The following is a 27337-nucleotide window of genomic DNA, read 5'->3' on the forward strand; positions in this document are numbered from 1 at the left end:
AGCCTGGTTTACTGCAGTCCATGGGGCTGCAAAGAGTCAGATACAACTTAGCGACTGAACAATAACTATTAATACAACAATCACAGAGACACTCTATTTCCAATGCTGACTTTGGGAGAGGATATATGGAAATGTCCACATGGCAAGGAATTGCAGATGGCCTCTAAGCGCTGGGAGTAGTCCCTAGTTGGAAGTTATACAACTGTAAGAACATGGATTCTACCAACAATATAAAGGATCCTATGGGGAGAATCTACATGTCTGTCAACTCATACCCACGTGGTACACTTTTTCTCCAATGTTTAGGGATTAGTTAGGTAATTTCTGGTAAAAATCTCTACTTCATTTGATATTTGATTTCAGTTACCAAGGACATCTCCTAAAAATCAACAGCACTCATAAGATCTAAACAAATATGAAAATGTACATTTTGGTCTTTAAGAATCTTATTGTTCAGAGAAGAAAAGAACTTAACAACAACTAAATTAAGGGTCAGGAGGTTTAACTGATATGTCGAAATTTGCCAGTTAGTAAGACAAAACCCAACTGTTTTTACTCGCCTATCTTTTCATTCTTTCTTCTGATAAGAGCATGTCAGGTTTCCTTTGGGGTGTGACTACTCCCACCTTATTTGCAGTCCATGTAGAGCAGGTGAACTAAAGCTTTCAGGGGTGGGACTGTGACCTAGACCTGGCCACACCACATAGTCTTTCTACAGTCATGGAAACTGGTCTGAAGATGGGCTTGTGATCCAAGTTGGTTCAATCAGGCTGAATCAAAGTTAAGGGGAAATACTGGGAAAAAACTTACTTTCTGTTGGACTAGATGCAAGCTGATCTTTTCAGAGATTCAGTGAGGAATCGAACTGATCTGGAGAACAGTGGACGGAAGAGATAGTGATGGACCTGGCCCTCGTGTAGATCCAACACTGCTGGCTCTTACTCTGGGCTCTTTCTTAAATGTGCTGAAAAATTCTCTTCTTTTTGACTGTATTGGCTTCAGTTATTTAAAGAATTCTGTGGTGTTATTTTTCATGTCACTTCTCCAAGTCCCCAACAGCAACTGGTATCCAATAATTCAATTCAATTCAATTCTGACCCTAACTACCTGCAGTTAGTGCAGACCCCACAGGATGAAGGACTCTCCAACACCGACCTCACTTCAGACAACAGTTGCAAATGCGATGGCCAAACTACCTTTTGCCTGACTTGGTGATAACTTCAGGGGTTCTCATGACTCCTCTGATTTAATAATTTGCTGGAATGGCTCACAAAACTCAGGAAGGCAGTTTATGCTTCCTAGTTTACTATAAATGATTCAACTCAGGAATAGCCAAATAGGACAATAGGATGCCGAGGACAAGGTATGGTCATGGGTTGGGAGGAGGGAGGTTTAAGTAGAGCTTCTATTACTGCTCCAGGTACTGCCACCTCCCCACATCGCAAAGCATTCAGCAACCCAGACACTCTCAAAAACCTGTCATTCTATGAAGGTTTTATTGACCTTACATAGGCATGACTGATTTAAATTGCTGGCCATTTGTGATTAACACAACTTCCAGCCTGCTTCTCTCCAACCCTCTTATACCTTGGTTTTCCTGGTACCTTGGTCGTTTTGGTGATCAACTTCTGTCCTGAAACTATCTAAGGGATCCCCAGCCACTAGTCATCTCATTAGCATACAAAATACACTTATTACTTTAGAGAGTCCAAGGATTTTACCAGCTGTGTGCCAGGAACTGGGTACAAAGACAAGACACCTTTCTATGATACCCTGGGAATTTAGTTTTAGGGTTCTAACATTGTATGTAAAATCTTTATGAGAACTTAATTTTTTTTAAATGCACATAAAGTATTTGATACAGTGCCTGAAACATAGTAAATGCACAAACTGTGTAGCTGTCTTTGTTACTATTAGTGTTCCTGTAATAAAAATCATCTTTTAAATTTACTGAGAGCAATTGGGAGAGAGAATCAATTAGACAATGATTTTATGAGACATCTACTGCAGACGAAGTCCAAATAAGTCACCATATTGATTCCTAGCAATTGACAGTCAAACAATCGGGTGAACTGACTCATGGTCAACTGGATGGTTGAGCCTCTGTTGTTAAGAAATTCCAAGTAGCAGAGTCACGAAAGAATTGGTAAAATACTATAGTGAAGACTCTCGAGCGCAGTAGTAAACCAAACACGGGTTTCAATCCCAACTAGGTCATGTAAAACATGCATCTCTTAAAGTCTCTGAGCTTTGTAAAATGGGATTGTGAGAATAACTTCATTAGATATTTGTGAAGAATAGAGTAATAAATACGAACAGCTCAGTACAGTTTGACTCAAACTGTAAAATTTCATAATCATCGCTTTTGATGTTTTAATTATATTGACTGACGCAAATACACTGAATTTCAGCTCTTAAGTGATGTAAATTAGACCTTAACATTTTTATGACCAAACAGTATTGATTAACTGACATTTGAGCAATGTAGAAGCAATGTGTAGAAATAGATTAATTTAGACTTTAACTTATTTAGACTAAATGAGAGAGACATTTTCCCACCTAATGTAAAAAAATGCCATCTTTCAGAGTTTCAGCTTATGCCTTTAGATAAGTCAGACATAAAGTGACCTTGAAGTGAGAAGTCTGAAAAAAAAAAAAAGACTGCTTTTCCTTGGTTAGATGTCAGTTTGTCAATACACATTTTATGAGTGATAATCTGAAGAGCAGAATATGGTTACTAAAGTTTTGAGTTCCCTGAAGAAACAGCTATGTAAGTGAATGCTTGTAATGAAATAACATTAGGGAAAAGCTGGCTGAAAAGTACATAAATTTCAACCTAAGGCTAAAGTTTTCTTCTTCACAGCAAATTATATTCAGGTTAATGGGGTCAACATGGGAATTGAAGCTATTGAGGAGGCCTAGGCGTCACATACCAAATTTCCACCACACTCAATAATGCATGAAAGCCATTTGGAAGGATGCTGTTTCCAGACAAGTGTTTGCAAAAATGCAAAGTCCTCAGAGAAGAGTCTTACACAAGGAATGCCTTTCTCCTTTTTTCCTTCACAGATTCACTTAGACCTCTGTCTTAGCCTAGAATGTCTTCTTTCCTACTCAGTCACTTCACACCCTCAATCTCTCAGCCCTAAACTCATCACCTCACTTTTTCTTTGGTTCATGACGTCGTCTTTGGAAGCTGAGAGGAGCAATCTGAAACGGCAGTCAGGAGAACAGATTTCGATTATTCATGGCGTGATTTTACCCTTGGTTCTGGAATGAATTTAACTGTGGAATCCTTGATAAATGACTCTAACCATCAGTTCCTTTATCTGTTAAACAGAGTTAATTTTATTTTATTTATTTATTTATTTTTTAAACAGAGTTAATTTTAAAAAGCCCATGGAGGAATGGCCAAAAAACATGTTAGGTCAAAATTCCCTCAGAAAGTCACTAACTCCTTCGTTAGACTGGAGAGATGCTAACAGTGTAGGAGACAAGACAAATTAAAAGGGGAGAACAATTGACTCAAGAGGGCCATCTGTGAAATGGGATATTTCCTGCTGTATCAGTGAACAAGGCTGTCACAACCACGCACGATTCGTGATTCTGGCCCTCCGAATGTGAGCCTCTGAGCCCCAGGGGCACCCAGGAAGAACAATGCTGGCTACTGGCAGCCATCAGTCACTCCCCAAGGTGAGCAAGGAACTAAGGTGTGAAAAGTCAAGTCCCAGGATGCTGGCCCCACATGGGTGAGATGCACATGAAAGGAATGACTTCAGTAAGCCCCGTCTCTTGCATCTTCCCATGCATAGAAAAGTGCTAACTTCTGAGACACCTGGTTTTCCTTAATTAACAATAATCTTTTGATGTTCAGACTACTGGCCTCTTGTTACAAGCGTCTGGATAACCTGACTCCTCCCCCTAGGTCCTCTGAACAATTCTCCCAGGGTCACTTGAGATGCTGTCTCCCGGGCTTGAAGTCCTAAAAATTCCCACCAAATAAAACAGAACTCTCAACTTGCAGGTTGTGACTATTTTTTTAAGTTGATACATCTCATGCCCACTCCAGGAAATATCCAAGAAAAAACCATAAGAATTAGCATTATTAAAATTCTTATTTATTTGTATTGGCTCTAGCTCTGTTTTACTTGAGTATGTGTGGTTGAATTGAGTGAGTTCAGTACATTCGGAGGGCCACTGCTGCTCTTTGTGTTGGAAGGTTACAGACATAGTAGTTTTACTCTATTATTATATTTTAAATTTCAGCAATGAAAATTGTGTGTAGTTTTGTTTTCCCTTTACCATGATATTTAAGTATCTACGAATAGTCTCAGTTTTGCCTTTTTGGCTCACAAAGCCTGAACTATTCCTATTTTGCCTTTGAAGCGGATGGAAACTTCTTTCCTTGTAGGTTCTTTGACTAGTCTAATAATTAAATTGACATAATGTAGATTAAAAACAAATTTAATTTCATAGGTACAGGAGCTCATAGAAATGTGAGACTCAAAGGGCAGTCAGGTAGTTGAGGCTTACAAAGCATCCTGAGCTAAGGAAAGGGGTAGGGGCCTGGAGATACAAAGGGAAAGAAGGCTATTCATAGGAAAATGAGAGGAGATGTTTGGAAAACAAAAGTTGCCCTGCTTTGTAGGTAAGTTGCTTAGATGAAAAGGTATATCTCTTAATATGCTGTTGTTGTTGCTCAGTCAGGTCTGACTCTTTTGTGACCCCATGTATGGTAGCTGGACTGTAGCTGGCCAGGCTCTTTTGTTCATGGAATTTTCCAGGCAAGAATACTGGAGTGGATGTGCAACCCCTAAAATCCATGTTAAAATGTTCTTAGTTTATTCTAAGGACATTGAGTGCAATGACATGATTAAAATGGTCTTTTAGTAGAACTGATTAATCTCCTATGGGGAATTTTTTCTCTCTTCCAGGTATTGTAGGGGAGCAGAATTGGTCATCCCAAAATATGCCTCTTTGGCATATGAATTATTTTAAGCTGATATTTTAAAGAAAATTGGGGCATAAAACAGCTCTGAAAGCCAACTAGAAGTTACTCTTTTTAAAAAACTATTTACATTTCTAAGGGAAACTCCAATTGTAGGGGTGTCTCCCTTGTTGTACCAGGAAGGATGACTCAGTCTCTAAGAACTCCTAGTAATGGAGATAGCAGGAACTTCAATCTGCAAACCAACCCTTGTGTACTGTGCTCTTTTTGGTCATCTCCTGTAACTCATTGATCCCACCCCGGTATCTTTTGTCCTTAGCTAATGAGTTTGGGCGGAGAAGGCAATGGCACCCCACTCCAGTACTCTTGCCTGGAAAATCCCATGGATGGAGGAGCCTGGTAGGTTGCAGTCCATGGGGTCGCTGGGAGTCAGACACGACTGAGCGACTTCACTTTCACTTTTCACTTTCATGCATTGGAGAAGGAAATGGCAACCCACTCCAGTGTTCTTGCCTGGAGAACCCCAGGGATGGGGGAGCCTGGTGGGCCACCGTCTATGGGGTTGCACAGAGTTGGACACAACTAAAGCGACTTAGCAGCAGCAGCAATGAGTTTGGGTAAACTCTGGGAGTTGGTGATGGACAGGGAGGCCTGGCGTGCTGCAATTCATGGGGTCGTAAAGAGTCGGACATGACTGAGCGGCTGAACTGAACTGAAAGACGGTATAAAGGTAGCAGCTTTGTCCATTTGAGCAAGTTATTCACTTTTCTAGAGTCTTTCCCAAGTATACAGGAGGTATACATGTAATTAAACTTAATTTTTCTCCTGTTCATCTGTTTTATGTCAATTTGGTTATTAGACTAGCCATGGAACCTAAAAATATTTCTCCTCCAACAGTATATACTCAAGAATAATGAAAGCAGCCATCCAAGAACTTTTCAAAAATGTTTATAGCAGCTTAATTCATTACAGCCCCAAACTGGAAATAACTTAAATGTGCATCAACAGCAGACGAAATTTCTGGTATGTTTATGTAATAGACCAGTATACAGAAATGAGAACGAGCCATCTACTCCTGTATGGAACAAAGGCAAAAATGTGGCCAGATACCAAAGAGGATATACGATATTAATGATTTTAAATGTCTTTTTTAAAGGCAAAACTATATGGTATTAAAACTTAGGAAAATAATTCCCTTGGAGGACAAGGGGTCACAAGGGATGTTGTTGGATTGCTGGTATTATTCTATTTCTTTATGTGAATTGTGGTATCATGCATGAATACAGTTAGTAAGAATTCATTGAGCTGTTCACTCATGACTTGTATACTTTTCTCAGTGTATCAGTTCAGTTCAGGCACTCAATCATGTCCAACTCTTGGTGACCCCCATAAACTGCAGCACGCCAGGCCTCCCTGTCCATTACCAACTCCCAGAGTTTACTCAAATTCATGTCCATTGAGTCAGTGATGCCTTCCAACCAGCTCATCCTTTGTTGTCCCCTTCTCCTGCCACCTTCAATCTTTCCCAGCATCAGAGTCTTTTCCAATGAGTTAGTTCTTCGTATCAGGTTGCCAAAATACTGGAGTTTCAGCTTCAGCATCAGTCCTTCCAATGAATATTCAGGGCTGATTTCCTTTAGGATGAACTGGTTGGATCTCCTTGCTGTCCAAGGGACTCTCAAGAATCTTCTCCAACACCACAGTTCAAAAGCATCAATTCTTTGGTGCTCAGGCAATGGCAACCCACTCCAGCACTCTTGCCTGGAAAATCCAGTAGATGGAGGAGCCTGGTAGGCTGCAGTCCATGGGGTCTCGAAGAGTCAGACATGACTGAATGACTTCACTTTCACTTTTCACTTTCATGCATTGGAGAAGGAAATGGCAAGCCACTCCAGTGTTCTTGCCTGGAGAATCCCAGGGATGGGGGAGCCTGGTGGGCTGCCGTCTATGGGGTCGCAGAGTTGGACACGACTGAAGTGACTTAGCAGCAGCAGCTTTCTTTATAGTCCAACTCTCACATCCATACATGACTACTGGAAAAACCATAGCCTTGACTAGGTGGACCTTTGTTGGCAAAGTAATATCTCTGCTTTTTAATAAGCTGTCTAGGTTGGTTGTAACTTTTCTTCCAAGGAGCAAGTGTCTTTTAATTTCATAGCTACAGTCACCATCTGCAGTGATTTGGGAGCCCCCCAAATAATCTCTCACTGTTTCCACTGTTTCACCATCTATTTGCCATGATGTAATGGGGCCAAATGCCATGATCTTAGTTTTCTGAATGTTGAGCTTTAAGCCAACTTTTTCACTCTCCTCTTTCACTTTCATCAAGAGGCTCTTTAGTTCTTATTTGCTTTCTGTCATAAGTGTGGTGTCATCTGCATATCTGAGGTTATTGATATTTCTCTTGGCAATATTGATTCCAGCTTGTGCTTCAGCCAGCCTGGCATTGCACATGATGTACTCTGCATATAAGTTAAATAAGCAGGGTGACAATATACAGCCTTGACTTACTCCTTTCCTGATTTGGAACCAGTCTGTTTTTCCAAGTCCAGATCTAACTGTTGCTTCCTGACCTGCATACAGATTTCTCAAGAGGCAGGTCAGGTGGTTTGGTATTTCCATCTCTTTAAGAATATTCCACAGTTTATTGTGATCCACACAGTCAAAGGCTTTGGTGTAGTCAATAAAGCAAAAGTAGATGTTTTTCTGGAAGTCTCTCACTTTTTCAATGATCCAATGGATGTTGACAATTTGATCTATGGTTCCCCTGCCTTTTCTAAATCCATCTTTCTCAGTGTATGCTACTGCTGCTGCTAAGTCACCTCAGTCATGTCCAACTCTGCATGACCCTATGGACAGCAGCCCACCAGGCTCCTCTGTCCATGGGATTCTCCAGGCAAGAATACTAGAGTGGGTTCTCAGTGTATATTATGTCTCAATTAAAAATTATCTTAAAAAGAAGCAAACATTGCAGCCATTTAGACTTCCTACTGATAAGAGCCCCCATCTCAACAGAAGTTTTGCTTTAAAGTAAAGAAATATATGAAGAAAAACAGACCCTCATTTATAATTAGGAAATGTAAAGTTGGAAATATTTTTTCCTAATCAGTTTTATAAAAAGGATAAAGAAGGCTAATGTCCAGAGTTTATGATCTTACATAAAAGCAGACACAGACACAACTGGGGAATTATTAACAGACATTTTTTGGCAGTATCTATAGATATTTAAATGGATGTATTCTGTGACCCAGTAATATCAATTCTAAAAGTCTCTTCTACTTTTAGTAGTTTAGTAGTTAGTTAACAAAGCTGTATGTACAAAGTTATTCAGGGTACCCTAATTCATAATAGCTAGAAAAATGAGGTAGTTATTAAAGATTATATAAAATGAAAAAATTAATTACAAAGAGGCCAGACTGATGAAAGCTTTTTATGTGTTTCCTCTGGGAAAAAAAAAATATGAGCTTAAGAAGTGCTGTCAAATATCTACTATGATTAGCCACAGATGGAATAATTGAAAAATCAAGGCAAAACACTTGCAGACTTATAAATATATTCAAGTTCCCCTTGATTCAAGGTAGAGGTTGTACAGGCATGTTTTCCAGCATCTACAAGTATAAACTTTAAGGATATAGGGCTGTCTTTATCAACATGGACTATACAGAAGCTGGCAGAATTCACAATTTTATTTTAATTAAAAAGTTATCTTTGACTCATGGGCAGAGATAATTTTCTTAGTTTCATTGTAGAAAAAGTTCACATATAAAGTACAATTAAAGTGACCTGTATTGTGGTTCATTAACTTTCACAATAAAAAACCCTTTTCTAAGCCACCAGTGTACAATAACTCTCTTTGGGTCAGTTTCTCAGATACATATCATTTAACAATGCCAAAAATTACAACCTAATTTTCCACAAAATATGTTTTTGAAGTACAGCTAAAGCATCGATGGTCAATCACATGAGATCTATAGTCCATTGTGATAAAATTGTTGGCTAATTATTAAGCTTTAGAAAGACCATTCAAAAGGCCCCTTTGGTCACTTAAGTTTATATTCAAAAGACATCAGATAGCCATAAACTCTTTAAAAAGGCCTAGTAGAATTGATTGCTAGCTTCACAGTTTGGAATAGAGACCCACGAGGTCTAAAGGAACCTGGTACAATGAAGACTCAGTGTGCCTGCTATCTACACCTAAAGATGCTGGGGATCTATTAGGGAGAGCTAATAAATTAGAGGTCGGTGCTAAGATTTCGAAACAAATTCATGGGATAATGCGCTGAAGATAGCAAGAAGTAATAGAGATATATATTAGATATGACCTATTAGAAAAAAAGGTGTAAGAATACATGGAAAAGAGGTTTAACAGCAGCGATGGCTCTGAAAAAAGGAGACAGATTTAAATTGACAGTGAATTCAGAATGAGGCCTCTGTGTGATGTAGTACGGGGCTCCGTGTTCAAGACTCCATCTGCCAATGTGGTAGTCAGCAGGAGACTTGGGTTCAGTCCCTGGGTGGGGAAGAGCCCCTGGAGAAAGGAATGGCTACCCACTGTAGTATTCTTGCCCAGAGAATTCCATGGACAGAGGAGTATGGTGGGTATAGTCCATGGGGTCGAAAAGAGTGAAATATGACTGAGTGAATGATTATGTGTGTGATGTGGCTACTAAAACTGCTAATGAGCTTTGGGGCTTCATTAATACAAGTTGAGTATCTAGTTTAATTATTTCAACCACTTTTTTTCTTTTAAATTCATAGTAACTTTTTATAAAGGTAAAATTGAAAGCTAGTGATTTCAATATGCAGTCATTCAGTGGCATATTCCCTCCAAACTCCTTCTAAGACTGTTTTTCCTTGTCTCTCAGCCAAGTTCCAAGCCTAAGTTTTCATAATGTGAGTTAAGACATTAGGAATTTTGATTTCTAAAAATAATGCTATAACGAAATACTGAATATGCTTTTTAAAATTACACAGTATATGCTTTATTTAGGATGAATAATTCATCTTTAATCATAAAATAGCACAAGTTTCTTTCATGGAATGAGGAAATGTCACCTTAAATCTCAGGTATTAGTTTCAATGATAATAGTCAGAAAGGGTTTAGATTATTTAAGGAATGCAATCATTGTTTTGTATTAAAACTAAAGCTGAATGAAATGCATAATATGTAAATGATGTTCCAAGGTTACAGTTTCAGAAAACAAGCATGAGCTCCTTCACACACACACACACACACACACACACACACACACACACACACGTTGCCATGTCACTCTTAGAAACTGTAAGTAGTACTGATGACCCTGTCAGGGCGTCCTTAACTCTGGCAGGGAACTCACAAATGACACTAAGTGAGAGAAGAAAGAAGACTCTTTGAAATGAATAGAAAGTTTGGGCACATAGATGAACCTAATACATCCTCATGCTTTTACTTCCCCAGCGCCCATCATAATGCCAGGTATAGTTTATTATTAAGTTGTTGTGTCCAATTCTTCATAAACCCATGGATTGTAGCACACCAGGCATCCCTATCCCTCAGTATCTCCCTACTTTTGCTCAAATTCATGTGCATTGAGTTGGTCATGCTGTGTAACCACTGAGGGGTGACTGCAGGGTAAAATCATACCAAGACTCTTCACTAAGGCATACGATTTCCATGGTACAGTGGCACGAATGACTATACACAAAAGTTGCCTGGACTGCAAGTTTGATGCATGAAGCAGGGCACTCAAAGCTGGTGCCCTGGGACAACCCAGAGGGATGGAGTGGAGGGGGAGGTGGGAGAGGGGTTCAGGATCGAGGGATGCATGTGCACCTGTGGCTGATTCGTGTCGATGTACAGAAAAAACCACCACAATATTGTAAAGTAATTAACCTCTGATTAAAAACATAAATAATTGTTTATAAAAATTGCCTGGATAGTACTATTTAATATACATTTTTTATATTAAATAGTACTATCCAGGCAACTTCTGTGCATAGTAAGGACAAATAAATGCTAATTAGGCTTTATAAACATTTTATGAAGCAAAAGATCCTGAGGAGATGCTTTTATGTAACTGGAAAACTCCAAAAATCACTTGACAATCTAATAATGTCTTTCTTAGAGTTTTGGAATAAGCCCTTTTGCAAAATGAACTACCACCTGTCGTTCTGAGTCTAGCACAGAGGATCTCAGATCTGTAAGAAACCTAATTATCAGTGGAAGTATACTATCTGGATTTATAGTCACCAGACTTTTCAGTCCTTCTTTCAGTCAACAACAAAGATGGCTTTATGAAGGCATAGATTTGAGATTTATTCCATCACATTCTTCGTGGGCCTAAGGGCTTCATCCTGTAGACAGTGTCTATATGCAGATGCCAAAAAGGAACATTAAGGTGCAGAGAGTATGGATTTAATGCCTGACTTTACAAAGCAAATTCTGAGCACACTGGCAATCAAGATGTAGGGCAAGTGTATGTATTTCCATATCAAACCAACATAGACACTAGAGAATGATCTTTCTTTCTAAACTAAAGGGTCTTGCAAATTGATCTCATGGGACACTGTTCCTAGGACTTAATGTTTATGCATATAACATCTTTCAAAAGTGAATCAAAGGGAAGTCAAACCTTCTTAAACAAAATAAGCTTCTGGCAGGCAAAGCTTCAGACACTTGGCATTTCAATTGGCTTACACCTAACTACCTACAGGGCAGCCAAGAGGAAACAAAGCCACAGCCTACAACCCTCCCCATCAATGGCACAGTTGGCTGTCTGCAGGCAACGCTGTTGGTGAAGGCAAATATTTCCCTCCCAGGAAGGGGAAGCTGGATGTCAACAAAGATGGAGATGGGAAAACAGACTAGATCAAGCACGTAGCAACCTGCACGAGTTCTCAACATGGATGAAACGGAACTGATTGTCTTGGACATGGACTTTTAAAATATGTACTCTGTGTCATCCACGTATGAGATTAGAGACAAAGTAAGACAAAGTAACTAGGAACCACCACAGTCAGCATATATCATTAAAGAACTACATAACCTCATCTGAGACATGTATTTGGAGTCATAAAAATGTGCTTTAAGTTCTAATTTTGTTATTTACTAGTTGTGTGACTGGTGAGTGTATTATCTTACATAATAACTCTGAGTCTCTGCTTCTTCTTATGCACAATAGGGATAACATAGTAACCACATAGTGTTATGTACAGAAATTAATTTTCATGTTGTGGGGATTAAATTTAGCACAGTCCCTTTCTTATAGCAGAGGTCAGCAAACTTTTTCTGTAAACAGCTAGAGGCCAGATAGTAAATATTTTAGACTTGGGGTGCCTAGTGGTCTCTGTCTCAACTGCTCAACGTGCCCATGTAAGCACAAAAGCAGCCAGAGACAACATGTAAATGATGGGACTGTGTTCCAGTAGAATTTTATTTGCAAAAACAGGAGGTGAGTTGGATTTGGCTCAGGGGTTGTAATTTGTAATGCTATAAGAGATATGCTTAATAGTAATATAATGAATCTAGTTCCAGTTCCAGTTCAGTCGCTCAGTCGTGTCTGACTCTTTTCGACCCCATGAATCGCAGCACACCAGGCCTCCCTGTCCATCACCAACTCCCGGAGTTCACCCAAACTCATGTCCATTGAGTCGGTGATGACATCCAACCATCTAATCCTCTGTCTCCCCTTCTCCTCCAGCCCTCAATCTTGCCCAGCATCACGATCTTTTCAAATGAGTCAGCTCTTCACATCAGGGAGCCAAAGTATTGGAGTTTCAGCTTCAACATCAGTCCTTCCAATGGACACCCAGGACTGACCATCCCTATCAAATATTTGAAATCACTTACAATATGCCACATACTGTGCTAGGTGCTTCACTTAGATTAATTCATTCAGTTGTCATAAGATAGGAACTATTCTACTATTAATATCTCCAATTTTACAGCACAAACAGGCCCAGAGGTGTTAGTAACTTGCTAAAAATTACACAGCTTAGAAGCTGAAAAGTCACGATACGAACCTAGGTCCTCAGGTTTGGGAGTTTGTTTTCTTCACCACTCACTGCGGCTCTGACTATTACCTATTAACTCCTCTGTATGTGTGTGTTCACCCTGTTCAACTCTGCAACCCCATGGACTGTAGCCCACCAGGCTCCTCTGTCCATGGAATTTTCCAGGCAAGAATACTGGAGTGGGTTGCCATTTCCTTCTCCAGGGGATCGTCCTGACCCAGGGATCAAATCCGCATCTCCTTCACTGGCAGGCAGATTCTTTTTAACCACTGTGACACCTGGGAAGTGACTCCTCTATCAGAATGTAATTAAATGCCAGGAAAAAAGGCCAGTTTGAAATTGAAGTTCAAACAAAACACTAATGTAGTTCAATTTTGAGAATGTGGACCACTCATATTTATAATGATTAGGCAGTCTTGAAAAATTTGGAAGAGCTTCAATTAGCTTTACCTTTGATTTCTACCATCCTTATACGGCTTTGGGGGAAGACATTCTATTTGTAACTCATAATTCACTGTGTGTTCTCTCTTTGCTGTGAAATTATTTGAAGGAAAATGAACTCATAATGACATCGACAAGGGTGGAGAGGGCTGCTCTAAATGATTTAGGCCAAAGAGAACTTTAAGAATGATTTTTATATCAGCTGTTGCGTGACAATCTAGATGGGTGGGATGGGCTGGGAGGTGGGAGGAAGCTCAAGAGGGAGGGGCCATATGTATACCTATGGCTGATTCATATTGATGTATGGCAGAAACCAACACAATCCTGTAGAACAATTATCCACCATTTAAAAGTTTTAAAATAAAGAATGATTTGCTGTGGAATACTGTTACTTGAAAAAAAATATATATAAAAAAAGAGAAAACCGAACTATGTTTGATAGTTCACCATTCATTTCAAAACACGTAATAGGGGACTTCTCTGATGGTCCAGTGGCTAAGACTCCTCACTCCTAATGCAGGGGGCCTAGGATGGATCCCTGCCTGGGAATTAGAGCCCATGTGCGTGCTAACACTAAGAGTCAGCACATCGTAACTGACGATCCTGCCTGCTGCAACTAACAGACCCCTGCAACTAAGACCTGGCACAGCTGAATAGATAAGCAAATAAAAATGTAAAAAACAAGAACATACATGGTAACTAACCAAGGACTTCACTCTGACAAGGATTTTTCCTAGGCAAACACCAGTTTTTAATAGTCATTGGAAACACTTTTAAAAGAAGAGGCAAAAGATTTTCCCTTCTGTGGGGAAAAAAAAATGTGGAAGGCCATTCTTTCCCTGTTTTTCATAACAGCCTAGCTGTGTGCATTATCTCATTTAATCCCAGGCACTATTACTATCTTTATTTCACAGATGAGGAACAAGAGGTTCAGAGAGGTTAACTTGCCCACACAGTTAGTAAATTACAGTGCTAGGTAGGATATAGCCCCAAGATAGTGGGTTCCAAGGTTAAATGTTGAAGCACTTAAACTCTGCACAGAGCTGTCCCTTTTCCACTCAAGAATGGCATATAATTGACAGAGAATGAGAATGTGAAACTCAAAGGTTCATGTTCCACTGAAGACCAGGAGACAAAGTGTGAAATGGAGTGAAAGACAGATGGGAAAACATCATCATGTTAACACAGGGGTTCTCAGGCACTCACTGGACAGTCTCCGGCAGGTTTTAAAACCTACAGATGCCTGGACTGCTTGTCCAGAGATTCTCATTCATTTTGGACTAGTGGAACTAAAAGCGAAGGTTTCACCCTTGACTATGCCTTGGAATCCCTTGGTGGATTCATATATGTATGTATAAAAATGAGCTACAGCAAGGGCCTCAAACTTGGTCGCACATTTGAATCACTTGTGTATGTGTATGTATGTACTTAGCACAGAGCCTGACACATAGAAGGAACTCAAAAAATAATAGTTATTATTGTTAGTTGAGAATGTGAACCATGAAGAAACAGACCTCATATCTGTTTTAATGAATTGAGTTAAATCAGGAAAAATGATTCATAGTAGTCCTTGGAAATCATCTATAAGTTAATCTGATATTGACTTCTTCCAGACAAGAGAGTTGATTGGACTTATTTATAGACAGACTATATAGATCATGACTGCCTTAATGTCACAGGACAACATTTGAGTCATCTTCATTTTTTTTTTTTGCCCAGTTACTTGCACGGCATAAGCACACAGTATATTCTCACTGAGTTGATTCCAAACATGTACTTACTTTATGTAGGTAAGCCAGAATCCATAATTAACTATATCCATCAAAATAGACTTAGAAATTATTTCCAAAGTACTAGAAAGTCCTGTTAGACATTACCATATGAGAACATCACTATCTAGAGTAGAATTCACAATGGAAAGCAGTTCTTTCTTGAACAAAAGGAAGTTCTTGCCTTAGATGACATTAGCTGATCAAAAAGTAAAATGAAGAACAGAAGGCAAAAAGGCTTTTTATATTTGAGAGGATTACAGATCAGTTGGTAGCTCTGAAAAACAAACAAACAAAAAAACCCCTAGTAGAGTTATATCAAAAGGGGACCTTCTTCCCCAAAGATTTAGTTGTGATAAACTCAACACCACATAAATTTATCCGCACATACGATGATTCTGAAATGTGATTAGTCTATGGAGAGTCAATTGTACCATCATCACAAGAAAAGGGTGGTGGTAGATAATAATTTTTTAAAACTCTTCGCCTGGAGGATGATTTTGCAGGCAGGGAGATAAGAACTGTTGAAAGTAATGAGATCCGTACGGGTCATATAAAGACAGAGCTCCTGGGATCGCTGAGAAAATTCAAAAAGGCTGAGCTGGAGTTCCTAGCAGGTTTAGAAACATTTACCTCACATGAAAGCATTAAGTAACGTAACAACTAGAAGACCTGGAAGTAGGTGACTCTCATCAATACAGAATCATATGGTGCATGCCTACCATGATACCGACACAGTGTGGTGAGTTCTAGAAATAGATGAGGAGGAGAGGAGTTACATAATACAGAACAGTTGTGGGAATTTTTAATAGTCATTTTATGCATTAAAGTTTACTGAATTCTAGAGTGTTCAAAGAGCCAGTTAATTTTAATAAATATTAATTTGCACAAACCTTTACAATCAGTAACCTCTCCCTTCTAATTCTACTCTGTATGTAATTGTACCCCATAGGGATATTTGTCTTTTTATAAGTGCATATACATAACAGTACAGAGGGCAACAGAGAGTGATTAATCTGCTCAAAATCCACTTTCCCTCAGTCCCCTCCTCCTTACAAAGACAAGCCCCTCACTGTTTGCTCTATTTATATGGCTACAGTATAGGCAATCATATTTCAAAAAATATGACCCCTACCTCCTCAGCTGATTGGCCAGGAATAGGTAATTGACCAAAATCAAAGGGGACATGGAATTCTTATACCCATTTGCTTGATCTCTTGAATGACTGGATTTCATCACAAAAGTTGTAGGTTTTACTATGTTTTACTATGTAAGTTAACAAAAACAAAAACTAGTTTATAGAGTAGAGGGATACAGAGAGGAGGTAACCTCACCTTTGGTCTATTTCTGAGTCTTCGTTGCATTCCGTCCTTTAGGTTCAAGGAGATATTCTATACCCTTATGATACATTTCCTTCTTGTGTTTCATTCTTGCTCAAATGGGTGTCTACTCTTGTCAAACAGGAGTCTGAATTAATACAGAAATGGGCTCTAGCTGTTTGCAGAATCCATTCGCTTTCACTCATGAAAGAGGGTCCTGGCAAAATGAATGTTTGCTGGGCAGAGTAACCCAAGTTTTCAGTGTGAATGCTGATAAGCATTTCTCTTGCATTGGAGTCAGATTTGAAAATCTGGTTTCAAATTAAGATTGGCATATCTGGTCCTCCAGATGGTGGCTCGCGTCTTGATATAAAATGAAATGACTTCTGTCTCTTATGGTAGCTCTGACATCAACATTTATTACATAGCCAGAGTGTGCTGGGGGCTGCTGATCAGGCTAAAAAAGGTATTGTCTTCTGGGGCTGCAGTGAGGAAAACAAAGCAGCTATGGCAACTGTGGTCATAAGGGCAGATGGATTTGAGTAAATTACCTGGATTTAAGTCTTGCGTTACTTTGACTAGTTTAAACCACTCCCCCGAAGTTTATTATTTACGAAGCTAAACAGAGTGGTGTAAAGAAAGGAGTACCCTTTTAGAGTTTAACTAGCCACCGGTTCACATCTCGCTTCTGGTACTTACTAGTAGTCATGTGACTTCAATTCAGTCCCTCACAGTTTCTTAGCCTCAGATGCCTCCTCTGTAACCTGAAAATCATCATAAAAAACATTGGAGGAGCTAGAGGCATAGTAATTATGGGAGCAACTTTTGGCAGGAAAAAGTTCTTTGCAGCAAAGAGCTCTCTGCAGGAGGCAACTCTTGGTCTTGGCAGTAACCTTAAATCAAGCACACCAAGCCCTACTCATCTCTGGTCCTAGCACACCATTCCAACCTTTTGATCACACAATACTTTGCCTAACTTTTTTGTTCTTTTCATAGTTCAAAGAAGTAGGAATGAAGAATAAGCAATTAATAGATGACTAGATTTCTTCCCTAACTTCTTCTTCAATAATCTCTCAGATACACTGTGCGAACAAGTTTGCACATAAAGAAAGGTCACAAGGAGTCAACAAGCCTGCATAAAGTGGGGAATGGCAACTACTCCGACCCCCTATCTCAGTGATAAACTGAGGTAACTTCCCTGTTTCCCTTTAAAAGCTTTCATGGCTGTATAGAATCTTTGGAGGTAGATTTTGGGGGATGCTGAGACCACCATTTCCCCAGATTGTGGGCACTCTGATTGAAAGCAAACTTCCTTTCTATCAACATTTGTGAGTACTGATTTTATAAGTGGTATGCAGCAGGACCTGATTACTGATTACAAACAGTTACTCATCGTTTGTGCTGTGCTCAATTGTGTCCAATTCTCTGAGATCCAATGGATTGTAGCCTGCCAGGATCCTCTGTCCATGGGGATTCTCCAGGCAAGAATCCTGGAGTGGGTTGCCATGCCCTTCTCCAGGGATCTTCCCAACCTAGGCATCGAACCAGGTCTCCCACATGGCAGGCAGATTCTTTACCAGCTGAGCTACCTGGGAAGCCCACTCATCACTTAGGCAAGGTTGTGCTATTTGGTTTAATTCCTTTTTTACTTCATTTACTTTTCATTCCACAGTTTATTTATTTTTTTTTATACCTGCTATGTGTCGTGCACCGTGTGAGGGGCTAGAATGGCATCAGTGAACAAGAGTGACACCCATGTCCTCACTGTGCTTACAATACAGCAGGCACTGAGAAATAAACAAATATAACGAAGGCTCAAACTTCTTGGTCTTTGGAGACCCTTAAAGACTCTGTCTGAACAGGCAGTGGTGTTGTTTGCCATCATTTTAAATGCAGCATGCATAAGCACATATATTTTTTCCTCATGCTCATTTTTGAACCACCTGTAGGAGGGTGTAATCATTTGGACAATTTTTGCTTGGCCACAGTTGCAAGGCAATGATCTGTATCTTCTTGTAGGCAGCACCCTGGTACTCAATAAATGGTAGTGGAAACTTGCAATGTAAAACAGGAAAGATACATTAACTGTGAACTTTACATATTGAGGGACCAATTTCTTCCCACTGAGTTGGAAGCCAAATAAATCCATTTTCTTCTCCAGTGGGAGATTTGCCTGCTGACGGATTGGGGGCCTTGCATACAGGCTTCCTTTATAAACCTTGACAGTTTTTCAAATAAGTTTTGTATTTTCCAACAGATTCCTGGGTTCAGCTTCTCACTGAGGCTATTCCTTTGTGTCTTTCACTTCTTGTTTCTAATCATCGATTTCTTCAGTGCTGGGTTAATTTTTTTCCATCTGATTGGCTGTGCTATTTCATCTGATTAATCCAACCTTTGTTGTATGCAGGTCTTTGCACTTTATTCCCCAAATTGTGCTTTTCTAGTTCAGTTTTCATTTGCTTCTATATTCACAAGACTATGCTGTATTATGTCCTGAAATTTCTTTGCCCTACAATTTTGCATCACCTGCTGGTTCCACATTAGGCTATTTGTCATGTGACTAGCAATTAGTAAAAATGGCATTTTGAGCAGATGCCCAGAGGAGCACCAAAGATTGGTAGTTCATCTACAAATCCACCTGGCCCCCTTCATCAAAGTGCTCATTAACTCGCAGTTTGAGATTCCATGCTGTCAGATTCTGGGATTGTCTATTTCCCATTAGACTTTGGATCAGCATGTGTGTGGTAAAGAATCTACTTGCAATACGGAGACTCGGGTTCAGTCCCTGGGTTGGGAAGATCCCCTGGAGGAGGGCATGTCATTCCACTCCAGTATTCTTGCTTGGAGAATCCCATGGACAGAGGAGCCTGGCGGGCTACAGTCCACGGGGTCACAAAGAGTCGGACACAACTGAGCGACTAAGCATAGCACAGCATCTGTAGCAGTCTTTCTTTTTACTTGAATGTACTTTTTCAGCTATTGTTGACCTATCACACTGCCACCAGGACCCAGAGGATCCCTCAATGCTGCAAAGTTATGTTCTTCATCTAGGCTGGCCAGACCACAAATGTTATTAACACTGCATTTTCAAAACAAACAAATGACACTGAAGTTCTATGTCTCGTTGATTTTTTTTTTTATGGAACATCCTTAATAATTTACTTATTTAACTCATAGTCAAATAAAAGTGAGACTAATAAGGAGGTACTTTGGTTAAATACATTATGTGTATTTGACTGCTGATCTCAGACTGCCTACAAAAATTGACTCATTTGATACTGGCTCACTTTGATTGAGGTTTTCTTAAGTTTGAATTAGAATAAAATTTCACCCAAGAATCTAGATTTTTTGATTTCTCTGAAAATTATCAGAATGTTTGGCAACTTTGGGCCATCATGCCCCCAGGGGAATAACTAGCTGTTGATGAAACTGAATAGCAGCCCCCTCCTATTGAGAATTAGCATGTGTTCCCTTGTTTTTCATAGTCTTCACCACTCCCTTCTGTCTCGCATTTGGTCACTTTGGTTATTTCTTAATTTTTTGCATCCTGTATGCATTTGAGGTGGCAACATCTGCATTATGGGACTTTAAGCATTTTAACTTTATAAAAATTCTTAGAAGCAAAGGCTCAAAGAGGTTTTGTTTCTAATAAGGGTGGACTTGGACTTGTGCTTATTTATATTGTATCAATGGGGAGAGGGAAAAAAATCACAATCTCCTTTTTTTTTTTTAAATTTTTAATTGCCCCAGAGATTTATTTTATTTATTTTATTTTATTATTATTTTTTTTTTTTGGTGCTCAGCTTTTTTTTTTTTTTAACATTTCTTTAAATTTTATTTTATTTTTAAATTTTACATAATTGTATTAGTTTTGCCAAATACCGAAATGAATCCGCCACAATCTCCTTTTAACAGAAGAGTCAATAAAATAAGAAAAATGAAATACTTCTAGCTTTGTTGGCCTTTTCTTTTCTTTACTGATATCTATGTATCATTATACTAGTTTAGTGTTGGGGCTTCCCTAGTGGTTCCGATGGTAAAGAATTTGCCTGCAATGCGGGAGACCCAGGTTTGATCCCTGGGTCAGGAAGATCTGCTGGAGAAGGGAATGATAACCCACTCTAGTATTCTTGCCTGGAAAATTCCATGGACAGAGGAGCCCGGCGGACTATAGTCCATGGGGTTGGCATACCGTAGGACACGGCTGAGCTACAGTTACGGGAACAAACAACTAAACCAAAATAGCTAAAAAGGGTGAGAGTAGAAGTAGTGTTCTGGGAGATTACACCCCAAATATCTTCCTCAAACCAGAAGACGCAATCACATGATGACTGTCAATTAAGTTGATCAAAACTTTTTCTCTCTCCAGTGGAACAGGCTCCCCTGTTTGTTCCCTCAATGGCTGGAAACTGGAACTGCCTGGCAGGTGTCTCAGACCACACCATGCAAAGGGAGTTGTGCAGGTTGTGTGTGCTCCCAGCCTCCTTCCCAGAGTCCCATAACTTATTCCATTTCTCAGTGATCAGGGAATTCAGACAATTAAAAAACAAATAAAAAGCAATACACAGAAAAGGAAGGAGGCTTAACAAAAACAGTACCCACTCTCCAATTTTCTAAGAGATTTTTTGTGCCTTTTACATGTGGTTTCATGAAGACAACTTCCAATTCGTCTAAGGTTTTGATAGAACTTCTCTTGTCTTTCACACTTGAAAAAAGAATTCCACTATCTGATTTATAACATCTATTTCCTTTAAGTAGTCAACAATTCATTTTAGAATTTTTGCAGAGTTCAGCTATTTCTTGTACTTTGCTTAAATTCACACTGCAAAGTTTTTTTTTTTTTTTTTTTTAAAGAATGCTCTGTACTTTAAAACAAATGTATATTCAGCCATGAAATCTCTTGAGTGTTTTAAAAGCATACGGGTGGTCTCATTTTACTTCCTCTCATCTTAAGGAAGATTTCTTTTGTCTTCTGAAGGCAGGGCACTTGCAAATATTTTGAGAAGGAACCTGGACTTGTTCCTAATAAGAATTCTAGAAAAAGAAGCCCTTGTTTAACAAGAAGAGTATTTGGAGAAACAATGCAAGAGGCAGAGCCAATTTATATTGAGATTGAAAAAATGTGTGAGAGAGTGATAGCAAATCCCTAAGAAATTGAGGATTTAAATAGAACAAGAGCTATAAAAAATAGAATCAGTGGAGGGAGAAAGATCACTCAGAAACCAGATAGGACAATATAGTCTTTGAACTGTGACTACTGTTGGCCAATAACCAGTGAGAAAACATTTTTTACAGTACTGATTTTTAAAATTGGTCTCATAAATATTTTGCCTTTTTCAATAATGTGCTTAAACACATACATCACCTTAATTGAAGGTATAGTTTCTCTGCAAAGAATAAATAATTCACTTTATTTTTGTACAATTTTGTTGAACTTTAACATTAATCTATTGACATGTAATGTGAAGCAAAGCATCACCTCTTTCTTCACATACACTATTAAAGGAAATTTGGATCCAAGGGTTTGTCAGAGCTCATCTAACTATTAAAATCATTGTTGATCGAATAAACATCCATTATGAAGCAATTTATATATTAGACTTTAGTTCTATTTTTGTTGGGGGGCCTGTGTATGTTGTGTGCACACTAGACTGATGTTCCAGAATGCCTGTCTCCTGACTATGCATGCTGTGTTGGGGTTACAAAACCTACTTTAGACAAGTATTTGCTATAACAAAGCACTTGATATATATTACTTATAATATTGGAAGTTTATATCAAATAATAGGCATTTACATATATTTTTGACATGTTCTATGCAATACATTTAATTTTCATTAGATGCTTTTCTTAAGTAATTTTGTATCTCTCCACCATACCTTTGTTCTGAGTCTAATATGAAAATATTCACATCAGAGAAGAATAGGTGTAAACCAAGAATTTAGAATACATTCATGTGAGATGTTGTCTTGCTTCTAAATTGCAGCTGACACCACTGATTGTTGCCCCCAACTTTCCTCGGGTTTGTAAAGGGGTTTGTTGGGGAAGATGCTGGTGGCACAGATGAAATAGAGTGTTATTTTGCATCCTCCTTTCCTTTTGGACCAATGCAAACACGTAATCTAAAAATGATTTTGTATTAGTTTTACAAAATCATTTTTAGATAATGTGTTTGCATTGGTCAAAAAAACTAATACAATTATGTAAAGTTTAAAAATAAAATAAAATTTAAAAAAATAAATAAATAAAAATGATTTTGATAAATTTAAGGAAGAAAGAGAGAAGACAATCTAGAATCTTCATTTTTTCTTTACAAAGGGCACTAAAGATCTCAAGATAGTATCACATTACTTGTCAGCTCAACATCCCAGCTGTCTTTATGAGGTACTTTTTTGGATGCTCTGTAGAAAGGGGTTTTATTTCCTTGGACCATACCATCCCTAGGGGATACAGATATAAATGCTTTAAGGCCTATGAGAATAATTTCAAGGTCTAGGAATGAGGTCACGGGTACTTGTGACCACAAATATTATCTCTCACTTGGAACTGAGATACACCCACTCTTTTTATTGGATGAAATTCTATAATGTTCAGGGCTTCCTTGGACAGAAAGATGAGTGACCAGAGAAAAACCTATATTAATCTAACAGTATTCGTAGGGTTATTTTATCTAATAAATATGGTTTAAGAAATTACAACAGACAATAGTGATGTTGAACACATTTTTAAAGGCTACCCAGGTTGTCTGTTACTTAAGGGGAAAAAAAAATTCCTATTCCACTTGGGATTGTGGACAAAATGAAAGCTCCAAGCAATTAACTGGAAGAATTGCATGTATATTTACACACAGGATGACTTATTTTTCATTGTAATTAGCTTTTAGAGTATCATTAGGGATTGAAATAAACGTATGGGAATGTGTACATATAAGCTGTTTGCATTTGAGTTAATTTGCTTTACCACCAGATATAGACAGCAGCTAAGTGAGCCATTAATGTTGAACATTAGTTTTACAGACAATAGAACCACTCCCCCCATTCAAGCACTTGCCCTTTGTCATTCTGTCTATCCTAGAACCTGCCTTACCAGAACTTTTATATACCCCACTTTGTAACTTTGCCTTACAACAAACAAACCAACATACCAGCAACCTGATAATGCAGGTCCTATCACAGAAAACCTTGTATTTTGTCTGGGGTAGGTTAGGCTAGAGAATTTTTTAAAAGCTTCTCAGATGATTTCGATGTTGGTCTGAGGTGGTAGACCACAAAATCCCAATATGAGTTTCATCAGATTTTAGAAGCATCTCCTTCAGGAAACACCTCTTCCATTGTTGTCTCCTCACTTATAGGTGACTTGTAAACCCTTGATCGGAGAAGGCAATGGCAACCCACTCCAGTACTCTTGCCTGGAAAATCCCATGGATGGAGGAGCCTGGTAGGCTGCGGTCCATGGGGTCGCTGAGTTGGACACGACTGAGCAACTTCACTTTCACTTTTCACTTTCATACACTGGAGAAGGAAATGGCAACCCACTCCAGTGTTCTTGCCTGGAGAATCGCAGGGACGGGGGAGCCTGGTGGGCTGCCGTCTATGGGGTCATGCAGAGTCGGACACAACTGAAGCTACTCAGCAGCAAACCCTTGATAGGTTTATCCTTTCCTTCCTGATGGAGAAAAACCACAACTTGTAACCTTTGATGGACACTGCAGACTATTACTAGATTAGTTCATTTGATCTAATCTTGTTTCCTTTTGCTCTATTTTAATTCCACCACTGCATACATCCTAAGACAAATGCACCAGGTTAAGCAAGGGACTGCTAAATGGATTATGATTACCCAAGAGTGGCCCCAGTCCTTTCTAAGAACTCCTATTTCCAAAGGGGGAACTGTAAGACATTAGACTCTCAGAGATTTCTGTGCCAGAAGCATCCCATTTAAAGCTTCGGGCTGGACTTTAAAATAGACAAGTTGGCCATTCATGTGCTGGTACGGTCCAAAGTGCTTTATATGTCATAATTCACTCAGTTCTTACAACAACCTCAGGAGGTAGTTTATCCCTGTCATTATTCCTGTTTAAGAGGTGAGGAAACCAAGGCTAACTTAGAAGCAGCAGAAGACGTGGACAGTAAATTCTACAGGCTTGAGTCATGGTCACCATACAGGGTGTAATAGTTTAAAGACAGGTCAGAATGTAAAAACTTTTGAAAATATCTGGCTTTAGAGAGGCAAGTATGATTCCTGATTCTGTATCCTAAAGCTTGCTTCTAATAATTATATTGGGCTCTATTTATTGAGCCCATATTATTCATCAGACACTAAATTAAGCACTCCATATTCATTTTTCTTTTTTACTTCCACAGATCCTAGGTAAGTACTATTATTCTTCTTGATTGACAGAAAAATTAGGCTTAGTTACTTGTCCAAAGTGCTAAGTTGGGTTTGAACTGTCTGAACTTCTAACTTATGTTGTGAGACTCTGCCACAGACTGCCTTGCTATAAGGCAAGAGATCCAATGCATCTGTACCCAGTATATTTCACCACCTCCTGTGACTTTACATTTCCATCCAATGCAGTCCCTATTTCCATTTTGAACACTTTGGCTTGAGAAAAATCAACACCACATTGTGTAATGGTTTGAAAACAGGGGCATGTTGTAAAGATGTTAAAAGAAGACTGTGAATTTCTGAGTTTATACCAGTGTCCTACGGCCTCTTTCCCTTTCTGGAAGTGAAGATTCAAGCCATTTCACTTCCCACTTGGTTCTGTGACATTTCTGTCAGGCTCAGCTACCACAGTGAGAGAGAGACTGTGAAGGGCATGTACCTGTCTTTACTTGCAGTGTTCTGCATGGTAACTTACATTCTTGATATTTTGGACCAGTATCCCCTCCCTCCCTCCTGCAGCTTAAATTTTCCTACATGCCATTGTTTGAGCATCCAAACCACGAGTCTTGCCTTCTTCTATAATTGTGGCAGTTCCACAAATACATTCATATACAGTATAGAGATGCCTTCGGTAGCCATGGTCCTTGCATTAGAAATTATGTATAACTGTTGGCTCGCAAATCTTCTGAATGCCAATACTAATTCCATAAGAAGCAGCAAATAGTTTCCAGAAAAGGAACTTTGCAATAAGACAGACCTACATTAGAGTCTGGATCTACCACCACTACTTGTGTGATCTTAGGAAAGTTACTGAGGATCTTAGAAAAGAATTTCAGTTTTACCCATCTGTAAAATGGTCCTAAGCATACTTTACTGATCAATTCCTAAAACAGTGTATATGAAGTTTTAAGTATAGTGCTTGCTTAGGATATGTTAGATGCTACAACAGAAACGATTACAATTATTATTATTCTCCCATCCCCACCCTCAATAAAGGGCTCTTTCAGCTTTATGACCAAGGTTAAGAGCATACACTCCTTCTTAGACAGGCTGATTGTCATCCAAAATAAAAATTATATGTAGTAGACACTCCACAGCTGGATGTCTGGGTTCAGATCCCTGCCCTGGCTCTTTCTATGTTACTTTTGATAAATAAATTCTCTGTGCATAAGACTTATAATCTGAGGATAGAATTATTTACATCATAGGGCTACTGTAAAGATGTAAAAGTCAATATGAAAATGAACATATATGAGGTTCTTGGGGCTTCCCTAGTGGCTCAGGTGGTAAAGAATCAGCCTACAAGGCGGGAGACCCAGATTCGATTTCTGGATCAGGAAGATCCCCTAGAGAAGAAAATGGCAACATTCTCCAGTATTCTTGCCTGGAGAATCCCATGGACAGAGGAAGCCTGGAGGGCTACTGTCCATGGGGTTGCGAAAAGTCAGACATGACTGGAGTGGCTTAACACACACAGCACGCATGAAGTTCTTAGAATATTGCCTACCACATATTAAAGAATATGTCAGTGTGAGCTATTTTTATTATTACTTCAGTTAATGTCACCCCAAGTTTGTACTGCAATAGAGTATTGAAGAACACATAGTCTTAAGTATGTATCCAAGTTTCTGTGCAAACATGTATGCTTATAGGTTATAAACTTTTATGCCTCTACATTTATAGGTGGAAAGAATGTTAGTTGCTTTTTTGACCCCATGTAGCCCACCAGGCTCCTCTGTCCATGGAATTCTCCAGGCAAGAATACTGGAGCAGGTTGCCATTTCCTTCTCCAGGGATCTTCCCAACTCAGGGATCGAACCCAGGTCTCCTGCATTACAGGCAGACTCTTTACCAGATGTCTGAGTCACCAGGGAAGCCCAAAACATAAGTGGAAAGCATTTCCCTAGAAATCTGTCTCCTCTGAAACATATCCTTATCTTTGTTATTCTTGTACTGTGTGCTGTGAGTGCTCATTTATGTCTGGCTCTTCACGACCCCATGGACTGTAGCCCACCAGGCCCCACTGTCCATGGAATTTTCCAGGTAAGAATGATGGAGTGGGTTGCCATTTCCTCCTCCAGGGGATCTTCCCGATTCAGGGATTGAACCCACGTCCCTCGTGTCTCCTGCATTGGCAGGTAGATTCTTTACCACTGTGTCACTCGGGAAGACCCTTACCCTCTTTAATTCTTTGATCCAAATCATTCTTGAAGTTTCTCATCTTGTCATTTTGTAACTTATTTTTTGAAATTTTGGAGATGTGCTCCTTGAGTCAAACACAGTATCTAGGCTATGAAATGTATATTAATTGTCATGACATTTTTTTCCTTCAGCTTGCCTTTTCTGATGGCATGATTGAAAGTGGAAAGGATTTCTTTGCTTTGCTCTAGCTGGGATAATTTACTAACAACTTAGTGGTCAAGAGTATGCTACGTTTCCATGAGACTTTAAGTCGCTTGGCATCTCTGTGGATTGGT

General features: G+C 39.1%; 1 protein-coding gene across 4 annotated transcripts in view; it reads right to left on the minus strand.

The window, feature by feature from the left end:
* TAFA1 (TAFA chemokine like family member 1) overlaps positions 1-27337 on the minus strand; it is a 533669-nt gene that overhangs the window by 154460 nt on the left and 351872 nt on the right. The window contains exon 2 of one of the 4 annotated variants that reach the window (XM_044933588.2): positions 17172-17236. The exons of the other annotated variants lie outside the window; for them this stretch is intronic. Coding sequence (XP_044789523.1) covers positions 17172-17181 — 10 coding nt within the window. The 5' untranslated portion in view covers positions 17182-17236. The remainder of the gene's footprint in view (positions 1-17171; positions 17237-27337) is intronic. 4 annotated transcript variants of the gene reach the window in all.

Source organism: Bubalus bubalis, chromosome 21, assembly GCF_019923935.1.
Source record: "Bubalus bubalis isolate 160015118507 breed Murrah chromosome 21, NDDB_SH_1, whole genome shotgun sequence".
Lineage (NCBI taxonomy): Eukaryota > Metazoa > Chordata > Mammalia > Artiodactyla > Bovidae > Bubalus > Bubalus bubalis.